We start from the raw sequence: 27,746 nt of genomic DNA, 5'->3' as shown, positions 1-27,746 counted from the left end.
CCTTTCTCAACTCTTTACATATATATCCTTCTAAGTCTCAGGATTTTCTCTAGCAATTGGCCATAATCTGCATATCAAAAGATCCAAGAACCAGACTGGTGAAGACTCTTCTTCATTTGGGGGTGGGGAACAGCTTGTTCCCTTTCACATAATAATTTCACTGATTTCTCCAAATTTAGAATTTCGATTCTGTTAGTTAATAGCTGATTCACCTGTTTTACAGCTTTTCTTCCCAATTAGATTGTATTTGGAGAAAAGGAGGTCGGGCACTACTCTTACTATTTTTATTCCTTCCACAATTTCTTGTTATTTAATCTGTTGATGTAAACAAGCTAATTAGGGGAATCCTTAAAAACGCACTAGTGTCCGGGGGCTCCAGGGGTCGGGATCCTCCGTCACGATGTAGCTTGTTGAGAATAATAATTTCCAGACTCACTCCCAAAGAGTCTAATTGAGGCCTCTGCATTTCTTATAAATCGTATGTTTTCTTCACAGGGCAGAACAGTCGTAGCAATATTAAAGATTAAGAATGGCACTGCCTCAGCGACGGGACCCACACATATCCCTCCAAACTCTTTTCAGAGGGATGTTAGCATTGGACTTGGAGCTAGAACATCCTATCTTACCACTTCATCCATTTGGGCACTTGTTGTCTCCAGAGTGGGAATAGTCATATGTGCCTCACAGATCTTACATGGGGACATATTGTGGGTATGTAGTCCTTTTAAATAAATCTTGTGTCTGGCGAAATCAACCAAGGTTAGCCCCTGCCCTGTTCGTATGGAAGAGGCTCACTCAGCCCCTTTGGGCCCCCAAATGGTATCAAGATGAGAGGTTTCAACTTCAGAGATGTCTCCTCAGAAAGGAAAGAGCTATAAAAGCAGTTGAATAAGTCCGAACAGCAGCTACATCTTTTCTCCCCAAGAAATAATCAGTAATCCACTGTTTCTGGCAACTGAAGCTTTAACTTTGGGGAAACAATGAACTCTAGAGCCCAAACCTTCAGGTAAGTCAAAATCCCGAGGTGGTTATGCTTGTCTGGAGACTTGAGAGGCACGAAGTGATGGAGAAAGGTGAACCGAGCCGCTCTCTGGCTCATTTACAACCGGCTCGCCCTCCCTCCCTAACACAGCTAAGGGTTGCCGTCGCCATTTTGCAGGGTGGGCTGCGCAGAATACTGGCGCTAGGCCGGCCCGCCAGAGCCGGAGAGGACGTGGACGGGTTGGAACGGGGCAGCGCGCGCTACCGGGGGAAAGCACGCGTGCGCACAGGCGGCCGCGGCGGAGGGGTGGGGCCGGGGTAGGAGTGCGCGTGCTCGGTGGGAGCCCGCGAAGTACCTGGAGGAGGTGGGGGGCGAGGTGGAAAGGAGTGGGGTTGAAGAGCGCTTGCGCGAGAGACGGACCGTCCGGGGGAGGGGGGCTCCCGAGCACGCGCGCGGAGACGGGACTTCGGAAGCTCTCGCGAGATCTTCACGATGCTATATATGTGCGCAGGGAGCCCGCGTCCTTTCCCTGGTGTGATTCCGTCCTGCGCGGCTGTTCTGTGAACAGTAGTCGTTTATTTCCGTCCGCCTTCTCTCCCACCCAAGTGCGAGCCACCACCCCATGGAAGATTCGATGGATATGGACATGAGCCCCCTGAGGCCCCAGAACTATCTTTTCGGTAAGTGCTGGGAGGTTGGGGCGAGGCCGTCCAGGGCCTGGTGGCTTTGAGGTGGGGGGGCGGGGATCTTCCTGAGGCCTGGGCTGGTAGAGAAAGCTAGGCACGCTGGAAGGCCTGAGGGAGGAAAGCGAGGTGCCGGGGCCCTGCAGCCTGAGAAATGGGAGGTCCGAAAAGGAGAGCTGGAGCTCGAAGCGGTGGAAGGAGGGGCTGCCTATAGCCTGGAGCAGGAGCGATCCGAGGCCCGGGGCCTGAGGTAACGTAGAACCAACAGGCTGAGGATTCGGCTTTATTTGGGGGCACGCGGTAGAGCCACCGGCATGATTTTCTCTTGGGCTGTGTGATTTCGTAGGCTTGTGATTCTTGGCTGGTGTCTTTCATGCTGGGCCGGGCCTTGGTGCTGGAGGTTGTGGGAATCCGTGGTGGGGCATGGTCCTGTTTTCTGGGGGGCAAGGGTATTTAGAGCCTGGCGTTGTCCTCAGGCCTCAGGAGTGCGGAGCTCTAGGGCCGATATTCAGCCCCGGTGCCTCGGCCGGTTGCGGGGGGAGGGGAGGCGCGGCCCGGCGTGGGGAGGCCGCAACCGCTGGGAGCACGTGGTTGCCACGTGGTTGGGGGAAGGAGGGGGTGTGGGCACTACATCCGGGTCTACCTGGTGTCTTGTCACCCCGGAGCCCGGCATCCTGGTGCTTAATTGAAGCTCTTGGGCGGGAAATGTTGGGTAGAGTGGCTGGTGGAGCCAAGATTGTGGGAGTCTTTGTTCAGTGCTTAAAGTCTATGATGGCAGTTCTCATTTATAGAGCGCTTTTTTTTTGTTCTCACGTTGGTAGATTGAGTTAGCCCACTTTGCAGATGACGGTGCTGATGCTCAGAACTGAAGTGACTTAACGAAGGTTGTGCTTGCAGATTTAAACCAAGACCCTTGCCTCTAGAGCTGGTGCTTTATTTCATTTATTTATTTTTGGAGGGAGGCTGGTGGAAACTGCCCTCTGTAACGCGTTGAGCAAACCGCTCTTTTGAAAAGATGGGATATGTGTGTAGGGTCAATAAGGGCTAGTACTGTTTAGGAATCTTTCCCTCCCCTCTCTAGAACGCAGTACCATAGTAGAAAGAGCCCAGCTTTGGTTTTCAGTCCTCATGAAATTGTCGAAGCTCTTATTTTTTTTGTCAGGCTTTGAAGTAAGTGCAAATCCTGCCCCAGGATTTGTTTTTTTTTGTTTGTTCTTTATATATCATGCTGAGATTTGTTAATTGAGATAACATTGAGGGGTCTATACCAGTAACTGCTAGATGGCAGTTAGATGGAATCATTTAGTTAAAATGTTATCTGATGGCCTGTTGATGGAATGGGAGTAGATAGCTCGCACTGTACATTAAGGCTTTTATATCTAGCCCTTTTGAATAGCCAGGATTTTTGATCAGTTTATACCATATTTTTGTGTTAATCTTTTCTACTGAACTATCCCTGGTATATGTCTATTCTTAAATATAATTTCTGAGCATAATTTAATGTATATCATTTCTGTTAACTTCAGATAGGGATATTGATCCCTGTAGTAAGTTTTGGTTCTTTTTACATTTGTAGTTTTTCTCATAAGTATAAGCTGTTCATGTAGGTGTTCGTGTAACCATTCTCATTTTTCAGTTTGCCACTTGGGTGCTTAGGTAGATAATTCATCTTTTTTAAATAGTAGGATTTTATCAATATTGTACATTAGACTTAGTTTCAGATACAGGTTTCAGTTCCAGATTTACTCGGTCTTCGGGCCTGTTTCTACCAAAAGTGGTAATAGTAGTGTAGTAAAAAATGAGATAGTATAGTGGGAAAGTGTAATTTATAAAGCCATGTGTGGATGTTATTTGATGTTTACAGACAATTGTTCAAGAAATCCAGGAAGAGCTACTTCTGCCCTGCCTTTTGGTAGCTAGAACAGTAGAAAACTTGTTCAGTCATCTTTCCTTAAAGTTTTCAGTGATATTCTTTGTTGTTTTTTGTTTTATTTACAGGTTGTGAACTAAAGGCTGACAAGGATTATCACTTTAAAGTGGATAATGATGAAAATGAGCACCAGTTATCTTTAAGAACGGTATTTACATTTTCCAAAATAAACTTTTTCTTGTTATCAGCCTATTTCTTTTTGTGACTTAACACTTTGATAATATTTTTTTTTATAACTGAGTAGTGTATATATGGGATAGTGCACTTGGCATCTTTACCTCTCAGTTGGTAATCATGTGAAGTTCAGTCACACTAATGTTCAACTTTCCATATTTATGTACTTTGTTTCTTTGGCTGCATTATAAAACCCTTTAGGACAGTGATGAATCTTTCTTGTACTCAACAGTAAGGCCTATAGCCTTACTGCCTAACTTGTGATAGGCGGCCAGTAAATGTTAGGTGATCCATACTGTGGGTAACTGATACCTCCCACCACTATGCTATCAAATACATTTCTATGCATTTATTCAAATGTATCAGATATTAGAAATTGATTGGTAAGGCGACATAAAACTTGAATGTTGTGCACAATAAAGATTTTTATCAGTGGTAATAATAGTTTTATAATTGCCTTTTTTTCTTAGAAGACAAATTTTGGAGGATTGTAAAATGCAAACTTAAGCTGAAATACTCTTTTTGTTCACAGGTCAGTTTAGGAGCTGGTGCAAAGGATGAATTGCACATTGTTGAAGCAGAGGCAATGAATTATGAAGGCAGTCCAATTAAAGTCACACTGGCAACTTTGAAAATGTCTGTACAGCCAACGGTAAGGGCACTTAAACTTGGGAATTTATGTCAAGGTCCGATTCTGTTGTATTAAAATAGATGTCATTTAACTTAGACCAGGGACTTAGAAAGGAGGAATTTCCTTTGGTTCTTACTAGTAGCAGTAGCTGTGTCTTCTTTCACTGTGGGGTTGAATGTTCAATGCTTGAACATAGTGGTTTGCTACTTGTTTGTCAGAAGTGGAAAAACGGGTTCACTGGTTTGTTCATTTGGCTTGAGTTTGCCTGTAATGCCTATTAATGCAAACATTTTTCCAAGTTTGTCGTGAACAGGTTTTTATACTGAACATTTAACCTTAAAAATTTTCTCCTTTTTAGGTTTCCCTTGGGGGCTTTGAAATAACACCACCTGTGGTCTTACGGTTGAAATGTGGTTCAGGGCCTGTGCATATTAGTGGACAGCACTTAGTAGGTATGTTATTATGTATTAGGCTATTCATTCTCAAATGCAGTTGCTTTGTTCCCTGTTTGAACTTTGTTCAGTAGTAGTTCTAATACTCTTGTCTTCATAATCATTCACATGGAAATAACTGGAAAAGCCCCCCCCCCATTAAAACCTAGGAGAGTATTAGCCTTAGAAAGTCCTTTTTAAAAAAATTTCTGTGCCGTTTGCTGTTTTTCTAGCAGATTTTTGTTTTTAAATGCTCACTACTGTATGTTACGCCTTTTTTTCCTGAGTTCTTCCTCGTCACTTGAGTTTTAATAGTGGATAATAAATTTATTTTAGCTGTGGAGGAAGATGCAGAGTCAGAAGATGAAGAGGAAGAGGACGTGAAACTCCTTAGTATATCTGGAAAGCGTTCTGCCCCTGGAAGTGGTAGCAAGGTTCCTCAGGTAGGTGAAATATGGCGGATATCTTACTCTGGCCTTTAGTTTGTGATAAAGGCTAGTACTTGTTCATGAGTATAAGGGTGTATATATTTATATATATATTTTTTTCCTTTAAGAAAAAAGTAAAACTTGCTGCTGATGAAGATGATGATGAAGATGATGATGATGACGATGATGATGAAGAGTAAGTATAAGTAGTATGCTCTTAGAAGCTTGACAGGTGTCTGGGGGTAGTTTATGGAAATTATTTACTAGAGTCATCCTGTGAAATTCATATAATTAAAGGGTAAATGGCCAGCGGTTGTTATTTCGGGTTAAAATAGCTGAATTAAAGAATGTTATGGGATTAAGAGCCTTTACAGTGCTGCAGTGTATTGCAGATTTTAAAAGAATATGCAGTATTTCCCAAATGTATTTGACTAGCTTTTTTTTTTTTTTAAGAATTTATTTATTCATTTGACTGACAGAACACAAGTAGGCAGAGAGGCAGGCAGAGAGAGAGGAGGAAGCAGGCTCCCTGCTGAGCAGAGATCCCGACGTGGGGCTCAATCCCAGGACCCTGGGATCCTAACCTGAACTGAAGGCAGAGGCTTTAACCCACTGAGCCACCCAGGCGCCCTGACTAGCGTTTTTCTGAGGAAGAGTTAGTGAACCTGTGATAACAGGTCTGCTGGTATGTTTTTTATTGAACGCTATATGATAAATGGTTTGGGTAGAAAGAATCTGAATAATTGCAGCTACATTCATTTTTAAGTTGTTACTTCATGATTTTTTTCCCCTCACAAAGGATTTTGGCTTAGGATTCTTTGGTCCTTTGGTCCTTAGTGGTAAAATAAGATTCTTCTAAAAGAGATTAAGAATGGGTGTTTGGAGGGCGCCTGGGTGGCTCGGTGGGTTAAGCTTCTCCCTTTGGCTTGGGGCTTGGTCTCAGCGTCCTGGGATCCAGCCCCATGTCAGGCTCTCTGCTCAGCAGGGAGCCTGCTTCTCCCTCTCTGCCTGCCTCTGCTTACTTGTGATCTCTCTCTCTCTCTGTCAAATAAATGAAAAAAAAAAAAAAAAAAAAGAATGGGTGCTTGGGTGGCTCAGTCAGCTGGGTGTCTGCCTTTGGCTCAGGTCATGATTCCAGGGTCTTGGGATCAGGCTCCTCAGCAGGGAATCTGCTTCTGCACCTTCCCCTGCTCGTGGGTGCTCATGTGTGTGTGCTTACTGGCACCCTGTCTCTCTTTGTCACATTCTCTTTTGAGCTCTTTCCTGTAAATACAGTATTTAAAAAGAATAAGGATGTTCGTGGAGGATTTAAAATTGGGATGGAAACAATTTAATGATAGGTCTATTAAACTTGATCAGGCTGAGGTAGAGTTATATGCACCTAAAAAATAAAATGTTGTTTGTAATTGGTCTTTCCTATGTGCAGTAATATCAGTAACTTTTGATAAGTTGAACTTTTAATTATCTGTCAGCTTTTTTCCTGAGTTCCCAGGTTGGTCCATATATATACATATATATATATATTTATATATATATAAACATAATTCAAGAAGAATTTAAGGTCAAACACATACTAGGTAATGATCAAATATGAGAATTAGGTTTTCAGTAACCTCAACTAGCCAAGCTGGTAGTTATTAAAAAAGCCATTTAAGCATGGCAGTGAAGGCTCTAAAGTATGAAAAGACGAAAGAGTTGAATGCTTAAAAAAATGCAGGATTACCTGCATATCAGACTTAGAAACAATATAGTTGTTGTTTCACTGTTAACAACTTTGGGGAATAGTTTTTATTAGTCAGAATTAAAATGATACACCCCAGGAGAAGAATGGGAAATGGACTTAAAATAGAAATGAGATGGGGCGCCTGGGTGGCTCAGTGGGTTAAAGCCTCTGCCTTTGGCTCGGGTCATGATCCCGAGGTCCTGGAATCGAGCCCCACATTGGGCTCTCTGCTCAGTAGGGGGCCTGCTTCCCTCTCCCTCTCTCTGCCTGACTCTCCGCCTACTTGTGATCTCTGTCTGTCAAATAAATAAAAATCTTAAAAAAAAAAAATAGAAATGAGAAACCCGAATGGTATATGTGTTTTGACTTTTACTTAGTCCTTGACCTCACATTGCCTTTGTGTAGGTTTACTGTTTATGTCCAATAACCTATTCAGTGAGGAAACAATCCCTTCTAGGAAGGCTTTGGAGTGGGACCCAGTTGTTGTCTTTATTCTGCTTGGGTTTCGAAAGATTTCCTGTCTTTAAAATGGGTGTTTCTTTCTTTTTCCTAAAGATTTTATTTATTTATTTGACAGACAGATCACAAATAGGCAGAGAGGCAGGCAGAGAGAGAGAGGAAAGGAAGCAGGCTCCCTGCTGAGCAGAGAGCCTGATGCCGGGCTTGATCCCAGGACCCTGGGATCATGACCTGAGCAGAAGGCAGAGGCTTAACCCACTGAGCCACCCAGCCACCCCAAAATGGGTTTCTTGATACAGCCACAGTGTAGAAGAGTTTGTGTTCTTCCATGTTTCCTCTAAGTTGTGTCTTTAAGTTGGGTAGTGAGGGAGGAGTGAAATAAATATATACAGATGTTAATCAAGGTTCAGATTACTAAGGTTTCATATAAGGGAAGAAAGGGTGGGTGGTCAGAGAAATGTATAAGTAGGGATACTTAAAACTGCATGTGATAATTGGTTTTATAGAAATTCTTGTCATCTTGTTTCTAGTGTGGGGAAGAACATAACAGGGATTGGGTTCTAAAGCCAAAATTGACAGAATCACTAAGGACAGTGTATATATAGCTTTGCCTGTACTACATAATATTTGGCAGTCCTTAATTTACCCCAGTTCTGGAAAGATGGGTGTTTTCTTGGTGCAAGTAGATGAAATTGCTTATTTCAGAAACTAGTGTGGAAAAGAAAAAAACATTTTGGTTAGTATAAAAGTTAAGTTTTTGAGGTAATTAAAATATAAATTAGATTTGCTATTAGCTAATACTTAAATGAACTTTTCAAATTTTTCCCTAAAATTCACCAGTTTAGAATTAGAATGCACAATTCAGTGGTTCTTAAATTGCATAGTTGTGCAGTCATCACCACAATTTCAGACCATTTCATTCCTTCAGAAAGAAACCATATTATAACTTACCTTTATATTCTCCAGCTCTACTCAACCAGTAATGTACTTTGTCTTTTATGGATTTGCCTATTTTGGATATTTCTTGTAAATGGAATTTTACATATAGTATGTGATTGATGTCTTGAGTCTTAAAAGAATCATGCATGTTGTAGTATTATTAGTACTTGTCTTGGTATTATTTGAGTTGTAAGAGGTTATTTTTTGTTTTGGGACAAGCACCTTATCAGATACAAATATTTTCTTCCATTCTGTTGGTTGTCTTCTACTCTTGAGTGGTATCCTTTGCACAAAAGTTTTTAGTTATCCTCATTGCTTTCTTTGTAATTGAAGCATGGTTGACCATACAGTGTCACATAAACTTAAGTTTTTGTTTTTAATGACTTGTGAAGTCCATTTTATTTATTTTGCTGCTTGTGCATTTGGTATTAACATAAGAAGCAATTGCCAACTCTAGTGAAATCTTTACTATGTTTTATATTTAGATCTTTGATAGATTTCTGAGTCCGTTTTTGTGTATGGTGTGAAGTTAGGGGGACCAACTTAAGATTCTGCATGTGGATTTCCAGTTGTCCCAGCACCACTTGTTAGGCTTCTTTGCCATTGAATTAACAGTGTGATCACTGTTGAAAATACAATTACTATAAATACGTGGGTTTATTTCTGGGCTCTCCAGTTTTATTAATGTGTGTGTATTATTAAGTGCTGGTAAAACACAATTTGATTTCTGTTGCTTCATAGTTTTTGTGGGTTTCTTTGAAAACACTAGGTGAATCCTCCAACTTTGTTCTTTTTCAAGATTGTTTTGGCTGCTTCAGGTTCTTCAATTTTGATACAAAGTTTAGGATCATTTTCTACAGAGAAGTCAGTTGGGACTTTATGGACTGTGATGAATCTATAGATTATTTTGGAATTGCCACTTTAGAATATTTCTACTGATGTGTGAATACAAGATATGTTTCTATTTAATTTAATTATTTAAACTACGACCTCCAATTTTTTAACTCATTTATTTGTAAAAGAACAGTGTTTATCATCTTAACCATCTTTTAAGTGTGTAGTTCAGGAGTGCTAGCCATATTTATACTGTTGTGTAATAAATCTTAAACTCTTACCTATTTAATATTGAAAATTATACTTACTGAATGAAAACTCCTTTCTACCATTCTCCACCTGTCTGGAGCCGCCTGGCAAACACCGATCCACTTTTGGATTCTTAAGAGTATAAAGATTACTTTTGATGCCTCATTAAGTGGGATCATGTAGTATGTCTTTCTGTGACTGTTCTGTTTCAGTTGACCGTCTTTTTAAGGTTCGTCTTTGTTTAGCATGTAACAGATTTCCTTTAAAAGTGAATATTCCGTCTTTTAAGGTTCGTCTTTGTTTAGCATGTAACAGATTTCCTTTAAAAGTGAATATTCCAGGGGTGCCTGGGTGGCTCAGTGGGATAAAGTGTCTACCTTTGGCTCAGGTCAAGATCCCAGGGTCCTGGGATCGAGCCCCACATCGGGCTCTCTGCTTAGCAGGGAGCCTGCTTCCTCCTCTCTGTCTGCTTGCCTCTCTGCCTACTTGTGATATCTATCAAATAAAGTCTTTATTTTAAAAAAAAAGTGAATATTCCATGGGTGCCTGGGTGGCTCAGTTGTTTAAGTGTCTGACTCTTGATTTCAGGTCAGTCATGATCCTCAGGGTCCTGAGATTTAGAGGGTTCCACTCCATGCTTGCTCTGTCTCCCTCAAATCTTACCCAAAAATCTGAATATTGTAGTAATAACTATGAATATTCCATTAATTTGTGTACACCACATTTTCTTACGTATTTGACTGTTAATGGATATTTGGGTTGCTTCACCTCTTGGAAATTGTGAATAATGCTGTAATGAAGATGAACGTGCAGAAAGCTCTTCAAGATCCTGCTTCTGATTCTTTTTGTCATTCCCCAAAAGTCTGAAAGTTATTGTCTTGATAGACAAAACTTGTAGGTTCATCCAATTTCTACATAGTTTTTTGGCTTACGTGAGTGCATTGAGTCAGTATTAATAACTCTCTTCATTTGTAGTGATGATGATGATGATTTTGATGATGAGGAAGCTGAAGAAAAGGCTCCAGTAAAGAAAGTAAGTAGGATACAATGGTATGAGGTCCGAAATAGCTAATAACAGAAATGTAGGAAATTTTTTAGTGCTTTTCACTTCTTTTGTAGTTAATGAAAGCTGCCTTGGGAGGAGTTGATGATCTCATACTTAACTTTAGTCCTGAGTAGGGTTGTCATCCTAAAAACTTTCCTAGTAGTGAAGAATGATCTATTTTTTTTATCCATGGGGCCTCCTCCCACTTTATTAGTTCTTTACACCTTTTGTCAGAATAACTGCTTTTGTCTTAGCCTGACTGCCACATATATAGTTTTAAGGAAGTTTTATTTGCACTCCTATCTGTTGTTTCGGAGAGGGCAGTGATTAAGATTAATTTCTAATTGCAGTCTGTACGAGATACTCCAGCCAAAAATGCACAGAAATCAAACCAGAATGGAAAAGACTCAAAACCATCAACACCAAGAACAAAAGTAAGTGACACCATACACATAAATGCAGTTTCCATTGTAGTAGTTAAAAAACTACAAAGTTCTCCTGTGGAAGAAGCTAGTCTGAAATTTGACATTGTTTGGAGAACCCTTGTAATTGGTGTCTTAAAGAGCCAAAGTATGCTTATTAGTAATTACTGTCCTATGTATGACTGTTGGCATTTTAGTGGAGGAGGATGCTAACAGAAAGATTTTTATTGCATTACAAACAGTTGTGTCCTGTAAGGAGTTTGTTGAAAGTATTTTATGGCATGGTACAGTTTTTCACCCTAGCTGTGTTGACAGCTTAAAAGAACCACAGTACCTGGGCTTGGAGATTATTAGAAGCTGCAGGATGGGCCTTCAGCACATCAAGCTGCATTTACTTGCTTCATTCTTGGGGCCTTTGGGTTTTAATTTTGAAACCTTTAATTGGTTTCCTCTCAGTTTACCTAAGTGCACAACAGATCTGGTGTTGAATTTACAAAAGCAAGCTCAAAAGTACTCCTTTCTTAAGGGATGATACTAAGGATAAAAAACAGTTGTTCAGATGTTAATTTGAAATAACAGTGCCACTCTGTACATTTTATAAAGAAGGATGGTAAATAAGAGGGATTTTTCTTGAGAAAAACCAGGTAGATAGGGGATGGGTCTTAAGAGCTATACTCTTAAGGACCTTTTGAAGTTCATCTTTTTTCTCCCCCCCCCCCACCCCGCCCAGGGTCAAGAATCTTTCAAAAAACAGGAAAAGACTCCCAAGACACCGAAAGGACCTAGTTCTGTAGAAGACATTAAAGCAAAAATGCAAGCAAGTATAGAAAAAGTGAGTAAAAGGATCTTTCTTTAAGAACTAGATAGGTTTATTCTTCCCTATGTTAAGGTAATACTGTTGTGAAGGCTTGAAACTAGATTGCTCCTTTTTTTTTTCTTTTCTTGCTACACCTACCCCTTTTGTGTTTTTCTGATGTTTTGTTTTCAGAAATGGATTACTTGTTTTTTCACATTTGTTTCTAATTTCATGATTTTTTTTTGGTATGTACTTGAATTTACTTGTATTTTATTTTATAAAAGAAATACAACTAAATTTGTTTTAAGGTTCATTCTGATTTTAAATGTGTGCTGTGGTGAGTGCTGTGAATTGTGTAAGACTGATGATTCACAGACCTGTACCCCTGAAATAAATAATACATTATATATTAATTTTAAAAGTTCACTAGATTCTTTTGCTTGTTTTTTTGGTTGTAAGATGCTACAGAACCAGCAGAGGGCGTTTGGGTTTTATAAAATTGTAAGCCACTGGAAAAGTGGAGACAGTGTTGTTGCTTGGTGGTGTAGCTAAAAAAAATACTGGAGTCATGACTGACTCCAGCAAATTGGAAAATGTCTTTTTCTGTTTGCTTTTTATACTGAGATATTACTGGTCAATATATGTGAAAATATCTTGAATCTTTAATAATGCTTAAGTTTAAAGGCCTTTTGTCTTAGTGGAAATGTGAGAAGTTAGCTCACATCGTGTTGCTTGATTGGTGAGCTCAATTAAACCCTAGTGAACTTGGACTTGTAGAATATGGAGTAAATAGTTTCAAATGTTTTGAAACATTTGAGAAAGTCTATAATTCTGTGAATTGCGATATAAGACCCCAATTAGTGAGAGTAAAGACGGGATGGTGATGAAAAGTTGATGACTCTCCTTTCCCCGTGTTTTTCCCGTGCTTTCTAAGTTTTGGCCTGGCTTTGCTAGATGTCCTTCTGCAGTGAAGAGTCAGTTGGAAAAATAATGTTTAGAACCAGGATGTGTTCATTTATGCTTTGTTTCTATGGTATACCTTTCTAGGTTCTGGTAACACAGCTGTATTTTTATCCCTTGGATACAATGCTAAAATGACATCTTTTAGATCCCCCCCCCCATTTTAATATGGTCCTATCTCCTTGATTTAATTACAGGCGAATTGAACAGTCCTGGGCACTACTGGTAAATTAAGCCCAAAGCTGGGGAGAGAGGAAAAGGAGAGACAAATATAGTCCATACTGACTGTCATCAACAATCCAGACTGAAGTTTCAAATTCCCTTTCCTGATTTGCCACCCACCCACATCCCCTTCCAGGCTGGAAGCAATCTCATTCTTGATCTCCTAAAGCACATTTCTTTTGACTGCTGTGATTTCAGTGACCCCTTACACTTGGCTTTCTATTATGTGTGCAATTGCCTCACTCTTGACGATGTTTCAATCACTTCTGTATCTCCCTAGCTGCTCAATAAATATTTTAATGAATCAAATAAGAATGTATGTGACAATAATTTAAAAATTGGAAAATACAGTAAGGTTTATTTTCTAGGTTATAGAGGTAGTTTAACTATTTTACACCATATGTCTGATCCCTAAACTGTTCGTGCCATGATTCCTTTGGCATTTTGAGACCTTGATCTTTTAAAATGTGTAGAAAATTGAAGTTAAATGAAAATTAAAATTTAGTTATAAAAAGAGGAAACAAAAGGGATATACTTAGTGTAAAAAAGATAATTCAGAAGTAGTGTTGAATATGAACATCTAAGGGTATTTTGCGGTAATTGCTATGTTTAGAAATACTTGGTGATGAAATATTTTGAAAATAATTTGGTGCTAGTAGTATTAATGATTTCTTCCCCATATCCATAATTGATGAAGGAGGTTCCAAGTTACAATTAGTGAAATGTGGGGCTAATTTTCCCTTCCATTCGACTTCATAAACGTCCTGAACTGACTCCCAGGCTAGCATTGTGCTGAACCTAGGTTTTTAGTAAGTATTAAAACAATTTCGATTTCTTTGTATGTGGTACTCAAAAAAGGATATACATTTGTTTTGTATTTGGTTCTGGGTGGTATATATAATATAGTAGTCAGACAGTTGACATTTGAGGGTCTGAAGAATCTCAAGTTTAGCTTATATTTTGTATTTTTAGACAAAACATATCGTCTAAAATTGGAGAGAATTCGAGACTGATAAACATAGTAGTATGGGACTACTGTGAAAGACCTAAGGTTTTTTCCCCCCTTTTAACTTTAAATTCAATTGATTAACACAGTGTGTTAGTTTCAGAGGTAGAGTTCAGTGATTCATCAGTCTTACACCCAATGTACATTACATCATGAACTCTCCTTAATGGAAGACCTAGCTCTTACATCTCGTTGCCCAGTAGGTGTTTCTGGCCTAAAAATAGTATTAAAATGAAAGAGTTGAATTGATAAGAAATGAACCAGTGATGTTTGTAAATAGCATGAAAATCTGTGAGGAATTTCATAATATCTCAAAAACAGTGTTTTTGTACTTAACCTTAATAATGCTTTTGTCTCCTAGGGTGGTTCTCTTCCCAAAGTGGAAGCCAAGTTCATCAATTATGTGAAGAATTGCTTCCGGATGACTGACCAAGAGGTAACTGAATTTTCAGGACATAAGACCAAATATTTTACTGTGACTTACTTATGATTCTTTTAATTTAAGTATTGGCTTCTTTTAAAAGGTTCCTAACCACAGACAATACTTCAGATTAAATACATGGAAACTTTTAAGGATTTAGTTTAAGGATTTAGTTGGTAGAGATTGAGAAGATAACTCTTCAGTTCTTTTTTTCTCAGCTTTTGATAATAGTGGGTAAATTATCTTTTTGGTTCCTGAACTCACTTTTAATTTTGGTGCTTTGTTGGTTAAGGAAGTAGTATTCTGTGGTTTCCTTGCTGCTCCATTTGAGTATTAGAGGTAGTCTGGACTTGGACTTTCTTGTGAGTTGGCAGAAAAGACCATTTTCTGCATAGGTCTTAGGGGAAGCACGTTTTGCTGAAATCAACCTAAAGTGTAAAATCTGGAAGCAAGAAGCCAAATTGTAGTTAATATTCGATATCTTAGTTTGAGTCATCTGTTAAGTTTTGTATTATGTGTTACTTTGTCAATAGAAAAAAATTGCATTTATTTTTATTGTCTTATTTATGGTTGCTGACTCAGATTATAAAGGAAAACGTAAAAACAGGTAAGGTTCCTAGGCGTCTTCTATTTACAGAACACTCTGTTAAACGGCTTTTGTCAAGAATCCCCAAGCCTCAACTTTTCTCAGTAAACGAGGAAATTTTGTCAGTTTTGAGTTTATTTTCTGCCAGTTATGACTTAAATGGCAGTACTGTTTATGTCCAGTTTGAAACCCATTCAGTATTTCAACACTACTATTTATGAGGTCAGCCATAATTGACATGGCTGTGAAGTGATGAAATTCAGTTTTGTACTCTTGGTTGCTGTTCTGTTTGTGTATATTTGAACCCCAAAGTACAAGTGTGAATTTTCTGAATAGTGGACATCTGTTACACAAAAATCTTGTGAAACTGCAGTATGCAGCTATTAGTTCAATATTGTGTAGTGGAAAGTAAGATGTAAACCAGCATTTACTAACAGGGAAGCACAAAACAAAAGATTTCTTCCACTAGTACCAAAGGAAGTTGTGAAATAAACCGGGAATTAAGAACAGTTCAGAGGAAGAAAAAATAACCGAAGATGTAAAGAACTTCCACCCAGTATATCAGTCTTGGTAGCTGAAATGACTGAATTCCTGCTTTCAGAAGTATTTTCCGAGTCTAAGACTGAAAGCCTATTCTTAAGTGCAAGGATGAAATTTCTGCAATATTCAAAAGTAGTTCTGTTCACTATTAACATAGATTTATCAAAACTATAAATATGCCTCACGTTTTTACAGCATACTTACAGATACAGGTCACAATGTATAAACAATTTTTTCCATTGCTTGTGCAGTTTTTCTAGTGAAAAAGAGTTGCTTCTGAGGATTTGGCTAATAAAATCCCTTCCAGATGGGATTTGAGAAATACTAGCAAATCTTTGCAAACGCTCTTGAATTAAGAGTTAATGAAAACAATTGTACTGCCTTTTGTGGAGAAACAACAGATGAAATTTTGGTGAATGTTTTTGTAAAGATAAAATGTTTACTCAAAGCAGTGATGATACTACGAAAGGTGTTTTGCAGTCCATATATTCTGCATAGCACTGCCCCGGTGGCGTCCTATGTTTCTTTTGACTTGAGTGTCATGAGATTGTTCTTCAGCATTTATATTGAACTGAGGGAGGATTTTTGTGAGATTTACTCACGTTTGATACTCCGTTCCTTTGTGTTTGAAACCCTGTGGCTGTTGAGTAATGGTATTTTTCAAGACTCCTATTTGAAGCCCTGGAAATCATACTTCTGAAGAAAAGATTCTAAATGTTCTTAGTGATCTTTTTTTTAAAAAAGATTTTATTTATTTATTTGACAGAGATCACAAGTAGAGAGGCAGGCAGAGAGAGTGGGAGGCAGGCTCCCTGCTGAGCAGAGAGAAACCTGATGCGGGGCTCGAACCCAGGACCCTGAGACCATGACCTGAGCCGAAGGCAGAGGCTTTAACCCACTGAGCCACCCAGGCACCCCCTTAGTGACATTTTTAAATGGTTAATTGAATAAAGCCTACGTTTAGCAGTAGGATTATGTAAATGCAGAGAAGTTCAAAAAACTTAGTCTAAGGTACTCCTGTTGTCTTAAAAGAAACTTGTTAAAGGCTGTAGAGTTGACAAACATTAAGGCTATTATTTTTATTCATAGTTTTAAAGGTTTTTTTTTCTTAAGTACCTCCCATCCATTGCAGGAATTGTACCACAACCCCAAGATCAAGAGTAACATGCTCCACCAACTGATCAGCTGGGCATCTCAAGATGCCTTTATAAAAGAAGGTTATCTATGAATAGGAAAAGAAATGCCAACTTGAACTGGATAATTAATAACTATACTTAGCCAAGACTGTCATTTGAATAATGATTCTTTTACATGGATGTTAATACTAGCATGAGAATAAGTAAGAATTTCATCATGTGTTAGAGGAGGACAGAGAAATGGACAGAGATGCTCTTTTGTCAGTAGACAACATCAAATCATTAGATTTTAAGAATGGAAAACAGATTATGTCTTGGAAGATTGGTATTCAGTGATTTAACAAACCAGATAAGAGCAAGTGTGAGTAGTTAATCTGGTGTGTTTCAAGTAAATATCATTTTTTTTAGTATGTGTCCCACAGGCTTAGAAATAAATGTATTTAACTGTGTGTTCTATATTTCTCCATGTTAAATCTGGCAGCCCTAAAGCAGATTACATTGGCCTATCTGGCTTACCTACTCTTGCATTTCATTTATCTAAGCTCTTAGGTACATAATAGTACCATTGACTCTAATTACAAAGATTCACATGATTTTAGTCTGATTTGAAGTATTTGAAATAAATTATGTCTGAGTATATATTTGGTTGAAATTAGTTCTTAATTATGTAGTGAACCCTTTTGGTGGTAAGATGAAAAATAGATATGTTGAACTGTACAAAGAGACATGGTTTAATTTATTGGTGTCTATGAAGTGTTGTGGTTCTTTAACCGCATTTCTTTTTTTTCCAGGCTATTCAAGATCTCTGGCAGTGGAGGAAGTCTCTTTAAGAAAATAGTTTAAACAGTTTGTTAAAATTTTCCGTCTTATTTCATTTCTGTAACAGTTGATATCTGGCTTTCCTTTTTATAATGCAGAGTGAGAACTTTCCCTACCGTGTCTGATAAATGTTGTCCAGGTTCCATTGCCAAGAATGTGTTGTCCAAAATGCCTGTTTAGTTTTTAAAGAATGGACTCCACCCTTTGCTTGGTTTTAAGTATGTATGGAATGTTATGATAGGACATAGTAGTAGTGGTGGTCAGACAAATGGAAATGGTGGGGAGACAAAAATATACATGTGAAATAAACTCAGTATTTTAATAAAGTAGCACTGTTTCTCTTTCTGTTATTTACCCTTATACTTTGTCAAAGAAATAAGTGTATATAGTTAAAAAAAAGTGTCAAATACTATGCTAAAATCCCTTCCCTACCCCTCCAAATAGATCTGCTTCTTGGAGTTAACCCATCTATTTTTCATCTTGAGCATTACATGTTTAAAACTTCCCACTTCTTAATAACAGATGATAATTATGACCATGTAGGCGTGTTTCCAAGTGTTCAGACCAGCTATCCACTTTAGCCCAGTTTTTACTGGTAAAATCTGGCATGTTGAACATGTTGCAGCAGCTTTTCTCAACGTGGGTTCTTCATCTAAAGGGGAACGAATTCTGTTGACTTTTTTCAATTTCTAAAGGACGAATTCTGTTGACTTTTTTTAGTTTGCCCAAAAATGTGCATAATTTACACATTTTTAAATCTGTAGGAGAAAGATTGATTTATTGCATGTGGTGGTTACAGGAGGACATTTAGGGGCTAATTCTTGGTATCTTTTATCTGTTTTACCCTGTGCCAATTGTATGATCGTTCTATTAGATTACTCTTCTTCCTCTTGTTTTGCTGTGGTGTCTCCCAGTAGTTGGCTAATACCGGGAGGAAGAATTTTCTGACTACTTTTAAGTCCATTTTTTTTATAAAGATTTTATTTATTTATTTGAGAGAATGAATGAGAGCGCGTGAGAGAGGAGACGGGCAGAGGGAGAAGCAGACTCCCCAAGGGGCTGGGAGCCCAACGTGGGACTCGATCCTGGAAGTCTGGGATTATGACCTGAGCCGAAGGCAGCCGTTCAACCCACTGAGCCACCCAGGCGCCCTGAAAAGTCCATTTTTGACACAATTCACTGCTGCTAAATCTTCTCAGAATTTTAATTGTGCCCTTTCTGGCTTACTCTGTTTAGATTTTCATGTGTTCGTCTAGGACCAATTTTCCTGAGAACTGATTAAGAGTGCCCTATTGCTGGTTTCCTGAAATTTTATAATTTGTCTTGTTCTGGGCCCTGGGTAGACTGGGTCTGTTCTCTAGGGAGTCTCTAGTATGGGGCAATGTTCTTGGAGATTTTGCTCTCCTGTTCAAAGTCTGTCTGTTCTTGGGCCTTTGGTTTGACGCTCTTGGAAGTTTTCCATCATTGCTTTTTGTTTTCACTTTAGGAGAAAGGACTATTTTATGTCTTCAAATTTGTGTTATATTAACTTCCAAATGCTCTTTGGTGTTTGGGGGACATACTATTTGAAGTTTGAAGAAATCCCTTTCACCCATGCATTGTTTACTCAAAGTTTTTTTTTTTTTTTACCCTCTCTTATATTGATTAGGAGAATTACTGTCTTTGATGAGGCTGTAGTTCCAAATACTTCGATGGGAATGAGCGGGTATCAGCCTTTTAATCTTTGTAATGGTTTTGGTAGAGCATCCTTATTTTTTCATTTTACTTTTTAAAGTAGGCTCCATGTCCACCATGGGGCTTGAACTCATGGCCCTTGGATCAAGAGTTCTAGATGCCCTATGGGCTGAGCCAGCCAGCAGGCGCTCTTGAGTAACTACTATGGAGGGTGGAAAGGGTTGGTGCAGTAGTCTTTCTAATCCCACTTTCCAGGCTTCAGGTGTCTCTTCTAGTTATTTACTTTAGATTTTGGTTTTCTTCATTGATTATTTAATTTCCTTTTCAAGGTGTCCTTGTAGTTTCTCTTTTTATATCTTATTTTAATGGAGATTCAGTTGGAAATGGCAAATGTTCATCGTTCTTAATTTGACTTAAAATTTAAAGGATGCTTTATGCTTAACTTTTAAAAGATCATATACTTTAAATTGATAGACTCCCAAAACGCTTAGCTTGCACGTGAATTTGAAAGTTACTGGTCTTAAAGAGTGCCACAGAGTGCTACCAAGAACTAAATACATTAAAGTTGAGTCATTCCTTCCCCAGATAGTGTTTCGCATGACAGTATGTGATGATGTAGGACTATATTATGTAATTAGTTACTTAAAATGTTCAGAAGTAGATGTATACTTGGAATATAATGTCTTAACCAAAATGTAGGTCTGAACTGTTTGGAGTTGCTTCGTGTAGGAGTTAACCCTTGGGTTTAGCTGATGGGTACCTAATGTATCAGGAAGACCAAAAGGACTTCTCCCCAAAAAGCTGTTGGCCTTACTGGTGGTCGTTTTTTGCACATTAAATAAAGCCGATCAGATCCATCTTTGTAAACGATTCTAGGTAGGGCAGGTTTTCTTGTGCCTCCGAAGTCACTTTAATAGTGCTTGGTACTGGACTTCAGCCAACAAAATATGTTAATCTGAAAATTAAACTCTTAGGCTTGTGACTGAAAATTCTTCCTTTAAAAAACACTTGTGCAATACATACTGTCAAGTGAGATTGGCCATATTTAGATCAATATTGGTTTAATTACTAAAAAACAAATACAATTAAGGTACTTAGGGAAAGCTAAAGATTTTTAAAGCATTTTTAGTTTTCTAAGACTAATTAGGAAAAAAGCAATTCTTTCCCTTTGTCCCTAGTGCTTTTTTTTTTTTTTTTTTTTAATTTTATGGGACACCTGGGTGGCTTAGTTGGTTAAGTGTTTGCCATTGGCTCAGGGTCATGATCCCAAGGTCCTGGGATCAAGTCCTACATAGGCTCTGTCTCTCCCTAACAAGTAAAACTTAAATTTTTTTTCTTTTTGTTAGAGTGAGTGTACAAGAAGGGGATACTGCAGGCAGAGGAAGAACTAGGCTCCCAGCTGAGCAAGGAGCCCAATGTGGGACTTGATCCCATGACTTTGGGATCATGACGCAAGCCAGTGGCAGACACTTAACTGACCAAGCTACCCTGGTGTGCTCCTAGTACTAATTTTCTTTTTAAAGATTTATTTTAGAGAGAAGGGGAGAGAGGGTGGTGGGAAGGGGCAGAGGGAAAGAATCTAGAATCCCCACTGAGCAGAGTTTGAAAAAAGGGGCTTGGTCCTAAGATCTTCAGATCACATGACCTGAACTGAAATCAAGAAGCAGCCACTAATAGCCACTCAGGCACCCCAAATCTTGATTTAAAGTAGTAGAGGGACCTGTAAGAGAAACCTGGTTTATTTTCCTTAATTTGGGGAATTTATAGTAGGTAAACCTGGTTGTTTTTAACTTTTTAAACATATATTATTTGCTTCAGGAGTACAGGTCTGTTGAATCATCAGTTTTACACAATTGACAGTATTTCTTGATGGAATAACTATTATTTCCCTTTCTTAAGCCAGTCTCCAAGATACAAATATTTAATGGCTTAGTTCTTTAGCAATACTGTTCACAATTTGCAGGCATTTTCTTGAAAAATCCCCGCTTGTATTGCCTCTGTACCTGACTTTTAAAAAACAAGTATTTGGATGTTCTTTACTAATTTTCAGAATGATGGATTGATGTTCTTTCATCAAAGCAACCTCTGAAAGTTTTAGTTAAGTATCCTGGATTCAGATTTTTTTATATATTGGGATTTTGCTCTTAGATCATTTTTGGCTGTTGGGAGTTCCATTTGAGCTTGTTCCTACCATCACAGACTCTCAGTAGTCAGATAGTGTCTTGCTTTCTAGTGAGAACATTTTCCAAGTTCATCTTCATTTTCTTTCTCGGACCTGGAATGATCCATTTCTTGTAAAGAATGGCAGGGGCGCCTGTGTGGCTCAGTTGGTTGTGTCTGACTTTCAGCTTGGGTCATGGTCTCAGGGTTCTGGGATGGAGACTTGCATGGGGCTCCCCACTCAGCGGGGAGTCTCCTCCCTTTCCTGCCCCTCCTGCTCATGCTTGCTTGCTCTCAAAATCTTGTAAAATAAAGAATGACAGTTACGAACAGTCTGGGTGGGTGATGATCATTAGCTTCACTTTATGGATGATCAGATCAGACCCTTTGTAAAAGTAATGGAGTTGTCAGAGCATTTAGAGGGCAGTGACGTAACTTGGGTAACTGAGGGAGGCTTCTCTTCACTTGATACCTTGGTCATGTAAGGTTGTGTTGCCTTCAGTTTCAACCACAGAACAAAATAATGCCATTTGGGGAGAACAGATCAGACTGTCTAAATGGGCTTATGCAAGTAATAATAGTATGAGGTTTATAGTGTCACAAAGCTGTAGAAGCTTCTAGGTGGTCTTGACAACCAGTAGCATAAATGAGGGAGATAAATAGTCTAGGGTGTGGGGCTTTTATTGGAAATGCTCCAAGAAAAGTTGAGGGTCACCACACATGGAGCTGCTGAATAAAAGGTAGTAGTCTGGGCTCTGGAAACAAAAGGTTACAGTTTGTTTTTGTTTTAATTTTTAAAAATTCTAGTATAGTTAACAATAAAGGGTTAATGTTATTTCAGAAAGTCTAAGGCTATCTTCCAGCCAGTTCTTGCCAGAGCCAGTTGCTCCCTGACTCATGCATTTGGCAGTAGAGGTCCTGTTTAATGCTGTGAAAGTTCTAAGAGCTGGTTCTGAGAAAATTTTTAGAGCCTCGTGTGTGCTAAGGGTCTACTATTGAAGGCTTGAGGCTGTTCTATGTTCTTAGGCTGGAGGTTCTATTTTTCTGTATCCAAAATACTTGTATTCTACAAACTCCCTGAATTTTGTGAGTCTAAGTTGGAGAAAAGTGGAAAATAATCAGGTTGCTGTGGTGTATATTACTTTCACACTTCAAAAGGATAGGAGAAATCTAAAACATTTAACTACATACTCTGTCCCAAAGTTCTAGGTGTTCAGTTAGAAAGCAAAAAAAGTTAACTGCCCTGTGGAGTATACATCCCCTTGCACTAGCAGTCAATATACATTTTCAACTCTCTTTAAGATTTTCAGTTCCGCATAAGAAAAGGGGGTTAACAGATGAGAATCTACTCAGAAAATTGTAAGTTACTAGCTGACAACTGGGAATTGGATGTAGAACACAGTCATCCATCCCAAGCTACACTTGCCTAGAGTGGTGGTCATAGCCTTGGCCTCCCAACTGCCACAGTTGGACCCTTCCAATTCATTCCTTACTTTAGCATCTGTGATACGCTTTTGAAAAGCAAATTCATTTTGACCATGAGTTTCAAAGCCTTTGACACTGATTGCCAAACAAATTAGTATATCCATGCTGTTGAGTACTACTTGGTAATAAACTGATAAAAGCAACAGTGAGGGTGACTCTCAAAAACATAGTGAACAGAAGAAGCTGGCCACAAAGTAGCACATAATACAGGGTTCAGTTTACGTTGTAGTAGCATCTAATGCCAACAGATGTTAATTTGGGACCAGCAGTGGGTATGGGGAGGATGCCTTGGGTGTTCATACATAGATCTGTGTTAAACTCTGAGCACACTTGAAACAGATGGACTTAAAAATTGTACATAAAATAGTGCCTTTAAAAAGATACTGGCTACCTGTTGGCCTCTGAGAACCTATGAGGTAGGATCAAGCATTTGCTTATTTTTACCCTGAACTTCTGCCATTCACCCCTGGCTAATCATGCCTGTTACCTAGCTTTTTTCTTGTAGGCACTTGATGTCTTGCTTGGAATATTCCTTTGCATGGCTAGCTCTCCTCACCCCTGGAGCTTAGCCTAAGTATTACTAAGAGGATTTCTCTGTCCCATTGGTTTTCTTCAAAGCACCGATAAGCTAGAATTTCTCTTGATTTCCATTACTTCCCATTTTCCGTAAAAGTGAAGTGGCTTTTTTTAGAAGAGGAAGTTGTCTGTCTTCACCCATGGCCTGACAGTAGGGTCAATAAATAGTGATTGGATGAATTGATGAGAAGTGACTACCAAATTAGTGCTACATATTAAGTTAATATGAATGTGTCAAGTTAATATAGGAGAACTTCATATGAAAATCATGTATATAGTAAGTAGATATGTGAAAACTAGATTAGAGATGTAAGTGGTAAAAAATGTGGTTAAATGACGAGCAGGAGTCAAAAGACATCCTGGTTGGATGCCTCTTCAACTGTAAGTTGAGAATGATACTGCCTCCCTACTTCATGAAGTCATAAAGAAAGTGAAAATCTGAGAAACCTAATTATAATTATTAATAATGGCTAAAACCTTTGGAGCTTTTCTTATGTGCCAGACTCTGAATGACCTCATTCAGTAACTGGAAACAACTCTTGAGTTGTTACTGTTCTTAGCCGTGGTTTGTAGATGAGGAAGCAGTCTCAGACTGTTACTTGTTGGAATTTATAAGTAAATGTTGGAGGCGATATGCAAATCAAGGATTTCTGACTCTTGAGTTCATGCTCTTACTCAGAACTATTCTCTTGACTGGACTTTTTTGGTCCGTTTTTATTTGGGTGATAGAAGAGTAATAGAAAGTAATAATGGTATGATAAGCAAGACCAATCCTGGCAATGAGAATGTCTGTTCAGCTCAGCCCTCCACAGGAGGCTTCGCTGTCACCCAGCACTTAGTTTTCAAAAGGTTTTCTGCTCTTGTGTCTAATGCTGAAACAGAGACAACCTGTTTCAGAGCCTCAAGGGAATGGGAACTTAAGAGCTTGCACAGAGGGCTGGTACACGGAAGAGTCCTTTCCTGTTTGACAGCAGCTACCCCAGTTTATGCTCTAGTACAGTGGGGTTATCAACCACTGCCAGCGACACCAGGTTTTTAGCCGAATAGTATGGATTCCTGAATTTTGCTTTTTGAGTTTGTTTCCCACTATGACCTCTCCCTTAGCATCAGGGCCAAAGGACAGCCTGACTGTCGGCAGTTCTAGAGAGGAAGCAGTTGCATGTGACAACACCTACATTTTGAAGTTGGGAGTGTTGCCTCTGAAGCGGGGAGAGGCGGGGAGAAGAGCTATCCTTATTGGAGTCGTGGTTAAAGGAACTAAATGCAAACGGAAACAAGTCTCAGCCAGGTGGCCCGAGGACGACCTGGAGTGGTCGCTGACCAGAGTCCTGCTGGTAGCTCCCCGTTAGCCCTCCCGGGCAGGGGTTGCAGCGACGCCTCGGGGCCGCAAGGTGGCAGCCGCGCGTTTCCAAAGCTGGCTCGCCTACCAGAGCCCAGCTGGGATCCCTGAGAGCTCCGGAGGGAGGTGAGGGGGAGAGAAGTCCTGGAGACCCCCTCCCCCGCAGCGGCAAGGACGGAGAGATCAGACGGGGTCTCAGAGTGCTAGCCGTCCGAGAGGGCATCTGGGACACGCCACGGTCCTGCGCGGACTCACCCAGAGGACGAAAGCGAACCCCCTTAAACGGAGCCGCCCCGGGGGCTGGGCCTGACCCGCCCCCTCCCGGCTCCCCACTCAAGCGCTAGTGGGTGTGAGTGAGTGCTAGTAGCGAATGTGGGTGAGTGAGGACGCTCCTCACCTAACTGCCTTCTTGGGGACTGCCGCCTTCCCAATACGGGCAGTATTTGCGCCGCCGCGGCGCGGGTCATTGCGCCTGGGCGCAGAGCTCCGACGGCTTCCAGCGCTCACCAGCTCCAGCCTCGCGGGCTCTGCCCTTTCGGAGCTGCTGGTCCCGTCTCCGAGAGTCAGAGCACCTCCCTCCAACCCGGAGCCGCCAGGAGGAGGAGGAGGAGGCGGTGGAGAGGCCGCGACAGGCAGGCAAGCAGGCTGGGCCGCCTTTGATGTGGGCGAGGCGCACCCAGCCGAGCTGAGCGCCCGTCCGGCCGCGCCCCGAGGGGGGAGCCCCCGGGCCCCGCATCCTCATTGTGCCGACTCGGGCCCGGGCCCGCCCCCGGCCCCCCGCCCCCTCGCCGCCCGCGCGTAGAAAACGCCCCGGCCGCCGCCAGTGGTGGGAGGCGGCGATGCGCACGGCCGGAGAGACACGGAGGAGGAGACATGAGCCGGCGGGCGCCCAGACGGTGCGGCCGTGACGCGTTCCTGCTGCAGCCGCGCGCCCCGGCCCTGGAGCGCTGACCTCTGGCCCCGCACAGCCCCGCGTCCCAGCCGGAGATCGCGTCCCAGCTTCCAGCCCCGCCGCGCATGCTGCCCCCGGAGTGAACCGAGCAGCCAGCCTCCCGTGGATGCCCGGACGGACGGCCGGCCAGCAGTGAGCAAGCTTCCCCGCACCAGTCGGGCGCCTCCTGCACAGCGGCGGCCACCCCGTAGCCCCCGCGCCAGCCCGGAGGGCGCAGCGCTCGGGAGGAGCCGCGCGGGGCGCTGATGCCGCAGGGCGCGCCGCGGAGCGCCCCGGAGCAGCAGAGTCTGCAGCAGCAGCAGCCGGCGAGGAGAGAGCAGCAGCAGCGGCGGCGGCGGCGGCGGCGGCGGCGGAGGCGCCTGGTCCCGGCCGCGCGAAGCGGACATGTGCAGGCTGGGCTAGGAGCCGCCGCCTCCCCCCCGCCCAGCGATGTATTCAGCGCCCTCCGCCTGCACTTGCCTGTAAGCGCCCGCGCGCGGGGCTGCCTACCCTGCCTGGCCGTCTGTCCGTGTGCCTGTGACTCTGTCGCCCGCCCAGCCGTTCGTCTGACTTTCCGACTGCGTATCCGTCTGTCTGTCCGCGCGCCCCCCTCCCTCAAGTCCCACTGACCACCTCTCCATCTCTCTCCCGCAGGTGTTTACACTTCCTACTGCTGTGCTTCCAGGTACAGGTACGTAGGATCCTGACTCTGACCTCCCCCTGCCCCTACCTCGCGGTACAGGCCGAACCCCCTCCCCTGGGCCGCGCCCCCTCCTTGTGCCCCACCCCTACTGGGCGCCGAGCCCAGTGCACCTGTTCCCAGGGCGCCAAAGGGCGGCTCCGCGCGCGCCCAGTGCCGGCGGGGGCCAGCCAAGGGCAAGGGGCTCTGCTGCAGGGCTCAGACTGGCGCGGCCCCAGTTAGCCTCGGCTGGGAGGACATCCCCGGAGCCAGCGGACTCAGCCGCTGCAGTGTGCCCCGCTCCAAGCCCCCTGCCCACAACCGGGGAGGAGTTGGGACCTGGGGATTTTTTCTGCCAACCGTCCCTTAATATCTCCGCTCGCTCTTCCAAACAAAAAGGCTCCTTTGAGCCGAATGGATTTTGAGTCCAGGGAGAAAGCTTCAGTTGTAAATTACTCTGTGGTTTCAAAGGCGTTTGCAGGGAGGAGAGAGAGAGAGAGGGAGGGAGGGAGAGAGACAGGTCTAGGAGAGACTCGGTGAAAGGTAGCAGAGACGGGCGCTCAGGCTGCAAGGCCATTGCCCTTGAAGCCGCTCCGGAATGGGCCACGCTCCGCACACCCTCGCCCAAGGTGGTGCAGCCCTGGGCTGGTTCCTCGCTTTGCTCCCGGCTCGCTCGCTCTCTGTGAATCAGAAGAGGGCTTGGCGCTCAGCCTGGAAAGCACTTGCTAAAATCTGATCTGTTACTTCAGCAGCTTTCAGACTCGGGAAGGTCTTGGCACGCAGACAGTTGGAACGCTCGGGCTTCCAAAGCCGTGGAAATGAAGGAAAGGGGGGGGGGCAGAGAAAGAGAAGAGGGAAAGAGGGAGCGACTTCAGCCCCGATTAGAACCAGACCAGGGCTGCCTCAGCATGGTTGGGGGGGGGAGGGCAAAGGAAAGGGGAATAGGAAGTGCCAGCTGCCCTAGCCCCCCACCCACCTAGAGCTGCAAGGGAGGGGCCTTAGGAGGAGCTGGACTAGGGCCAAAAGAGATTATCTGCCCCTTCCCCCTCTGGGTTGAAGGCAGGTGTCCTCACAGGGTTAGAGAGGATGCTTAGGTTTTAGCCTTTTGGGTTCCAGAGGTGCCCCAGAAGAAATTTGAACAGGGAAAATGGTGGCTCTCCCAGCTTTATGGCATAAGGAATGGTGTGTGTGTTAAGTGCTTTTGAGACCCAGTAGCCTCTTTCAGTGCTTGGTGTGGTGGTGGGTCTGCTTACCTCCCCTTGCACTCCTGCGAGAGGATCCTTACCATCAGGATGGACATTGGGCTGGGGGAAGCTAGTTGGGGCTGGGGGCTGTGAGGATGGCTGGCTGGCTGGCTGGCTGGCTGGCTGGACGGATAGACGGACTGATGGGTTCTTTCCCCCAGCCTGGGAAGGCTGAGGTCCCCAGTGACTCCTTGAATCAATATAACTGGAGTCAGTAACTTAAAACTGGCTGTTTGCCAAAG

At 42.0% G+C, this 27,746-nt stretch overlaps 2 protein-coding genes across 3 annotated transcripts in view; both read left to right on the top strand.

Annotated features, from left to right (window-relative positions):
• The first annotated feature begins 1,445 nt into the window (after window positions 1–1,445).
• On the top strand, window positions 1,446–17,745 carry NPM1 (nucleophosmin 1). Of its 2 annotated transcripts, XM_004828316.3 has the most exons (11): window positions 1,446–1,662; window positions 3,664–3,743; window positions 4,302–4,421; window positions 4,759–4,852; window positions 5,168–5,274; window positions 5,388–5,455; window positions 10,439–10,496; window positions 10,859–10,942; window positions 11,661–11,762; window positions 14,276–14,350; window positions 17,389–17,745. In XM_004828316.3, the coding sequence occupies exons 1-11, from the start codon at window positions 1,605–1,607 to the stop codon at window positions 17,425–17,427; spliced, it is 885 nt and encodes a 294-aa protein (XP_004828373.2). In that variant the 5' UTR covers window positions 1,446–1,604; the 3' UTR covers window positions 17,428–17,745. The 2 variants fall into 2 exon arrangements, with proteins under 2 accessions (XP_004828373.2, XP_012917445.1); XM_013061991.2 differs by lacking the exons at window positions 14,276–14,350; window positions 17,389–17,745 and adding an exon at window positions 12,884–13,223.
• A 7,253-nt stretch (window positions 17,746–24,998) lies between these two features.
• FGF18 (fibroblast growth factor 18) overlaps window positions 24,999–27,746 on the top strand; it is a 33,498-nt gene continuing 30,750 nt past the window's right edge. The window contains exons 1-2 of the mRNA XM_004737611.2: window positions 24,999–26,063; window positions 26,236–26,272. Coding sequence (XP_004737668.1) covers window positions 26,032–26,063; window positions 26,236–26,272 — 69 coding nt within the window. The 5' untranslated portion in view covers window positions 24,999–26,031. The remainder of the gene's footprint in view (window positions 26,064–26,235; window positions 26,273–27,746) is intronic.

This window comes from Mustela putorius, unplaced genomic scaffold (assembly GCF_011764305.1).
Source record: "Mustela putorius furo isolate JIRA1106 unplaced genomic scaffold, ASM1176430v1.1 tig00000145_pilon_pilon_pilon, whole genome shotgun sequence".
Lineage (NCBI taxonomy): Eukaryota > Metazoa > Chordata > Mammalia > Carnivora > Mustelidae > Mustela > Mustela putorius.
Note: the sequence above shows the minus strand (reverse complement) of the source record. Positions and strands in the feature narration are given on the sequence as shown.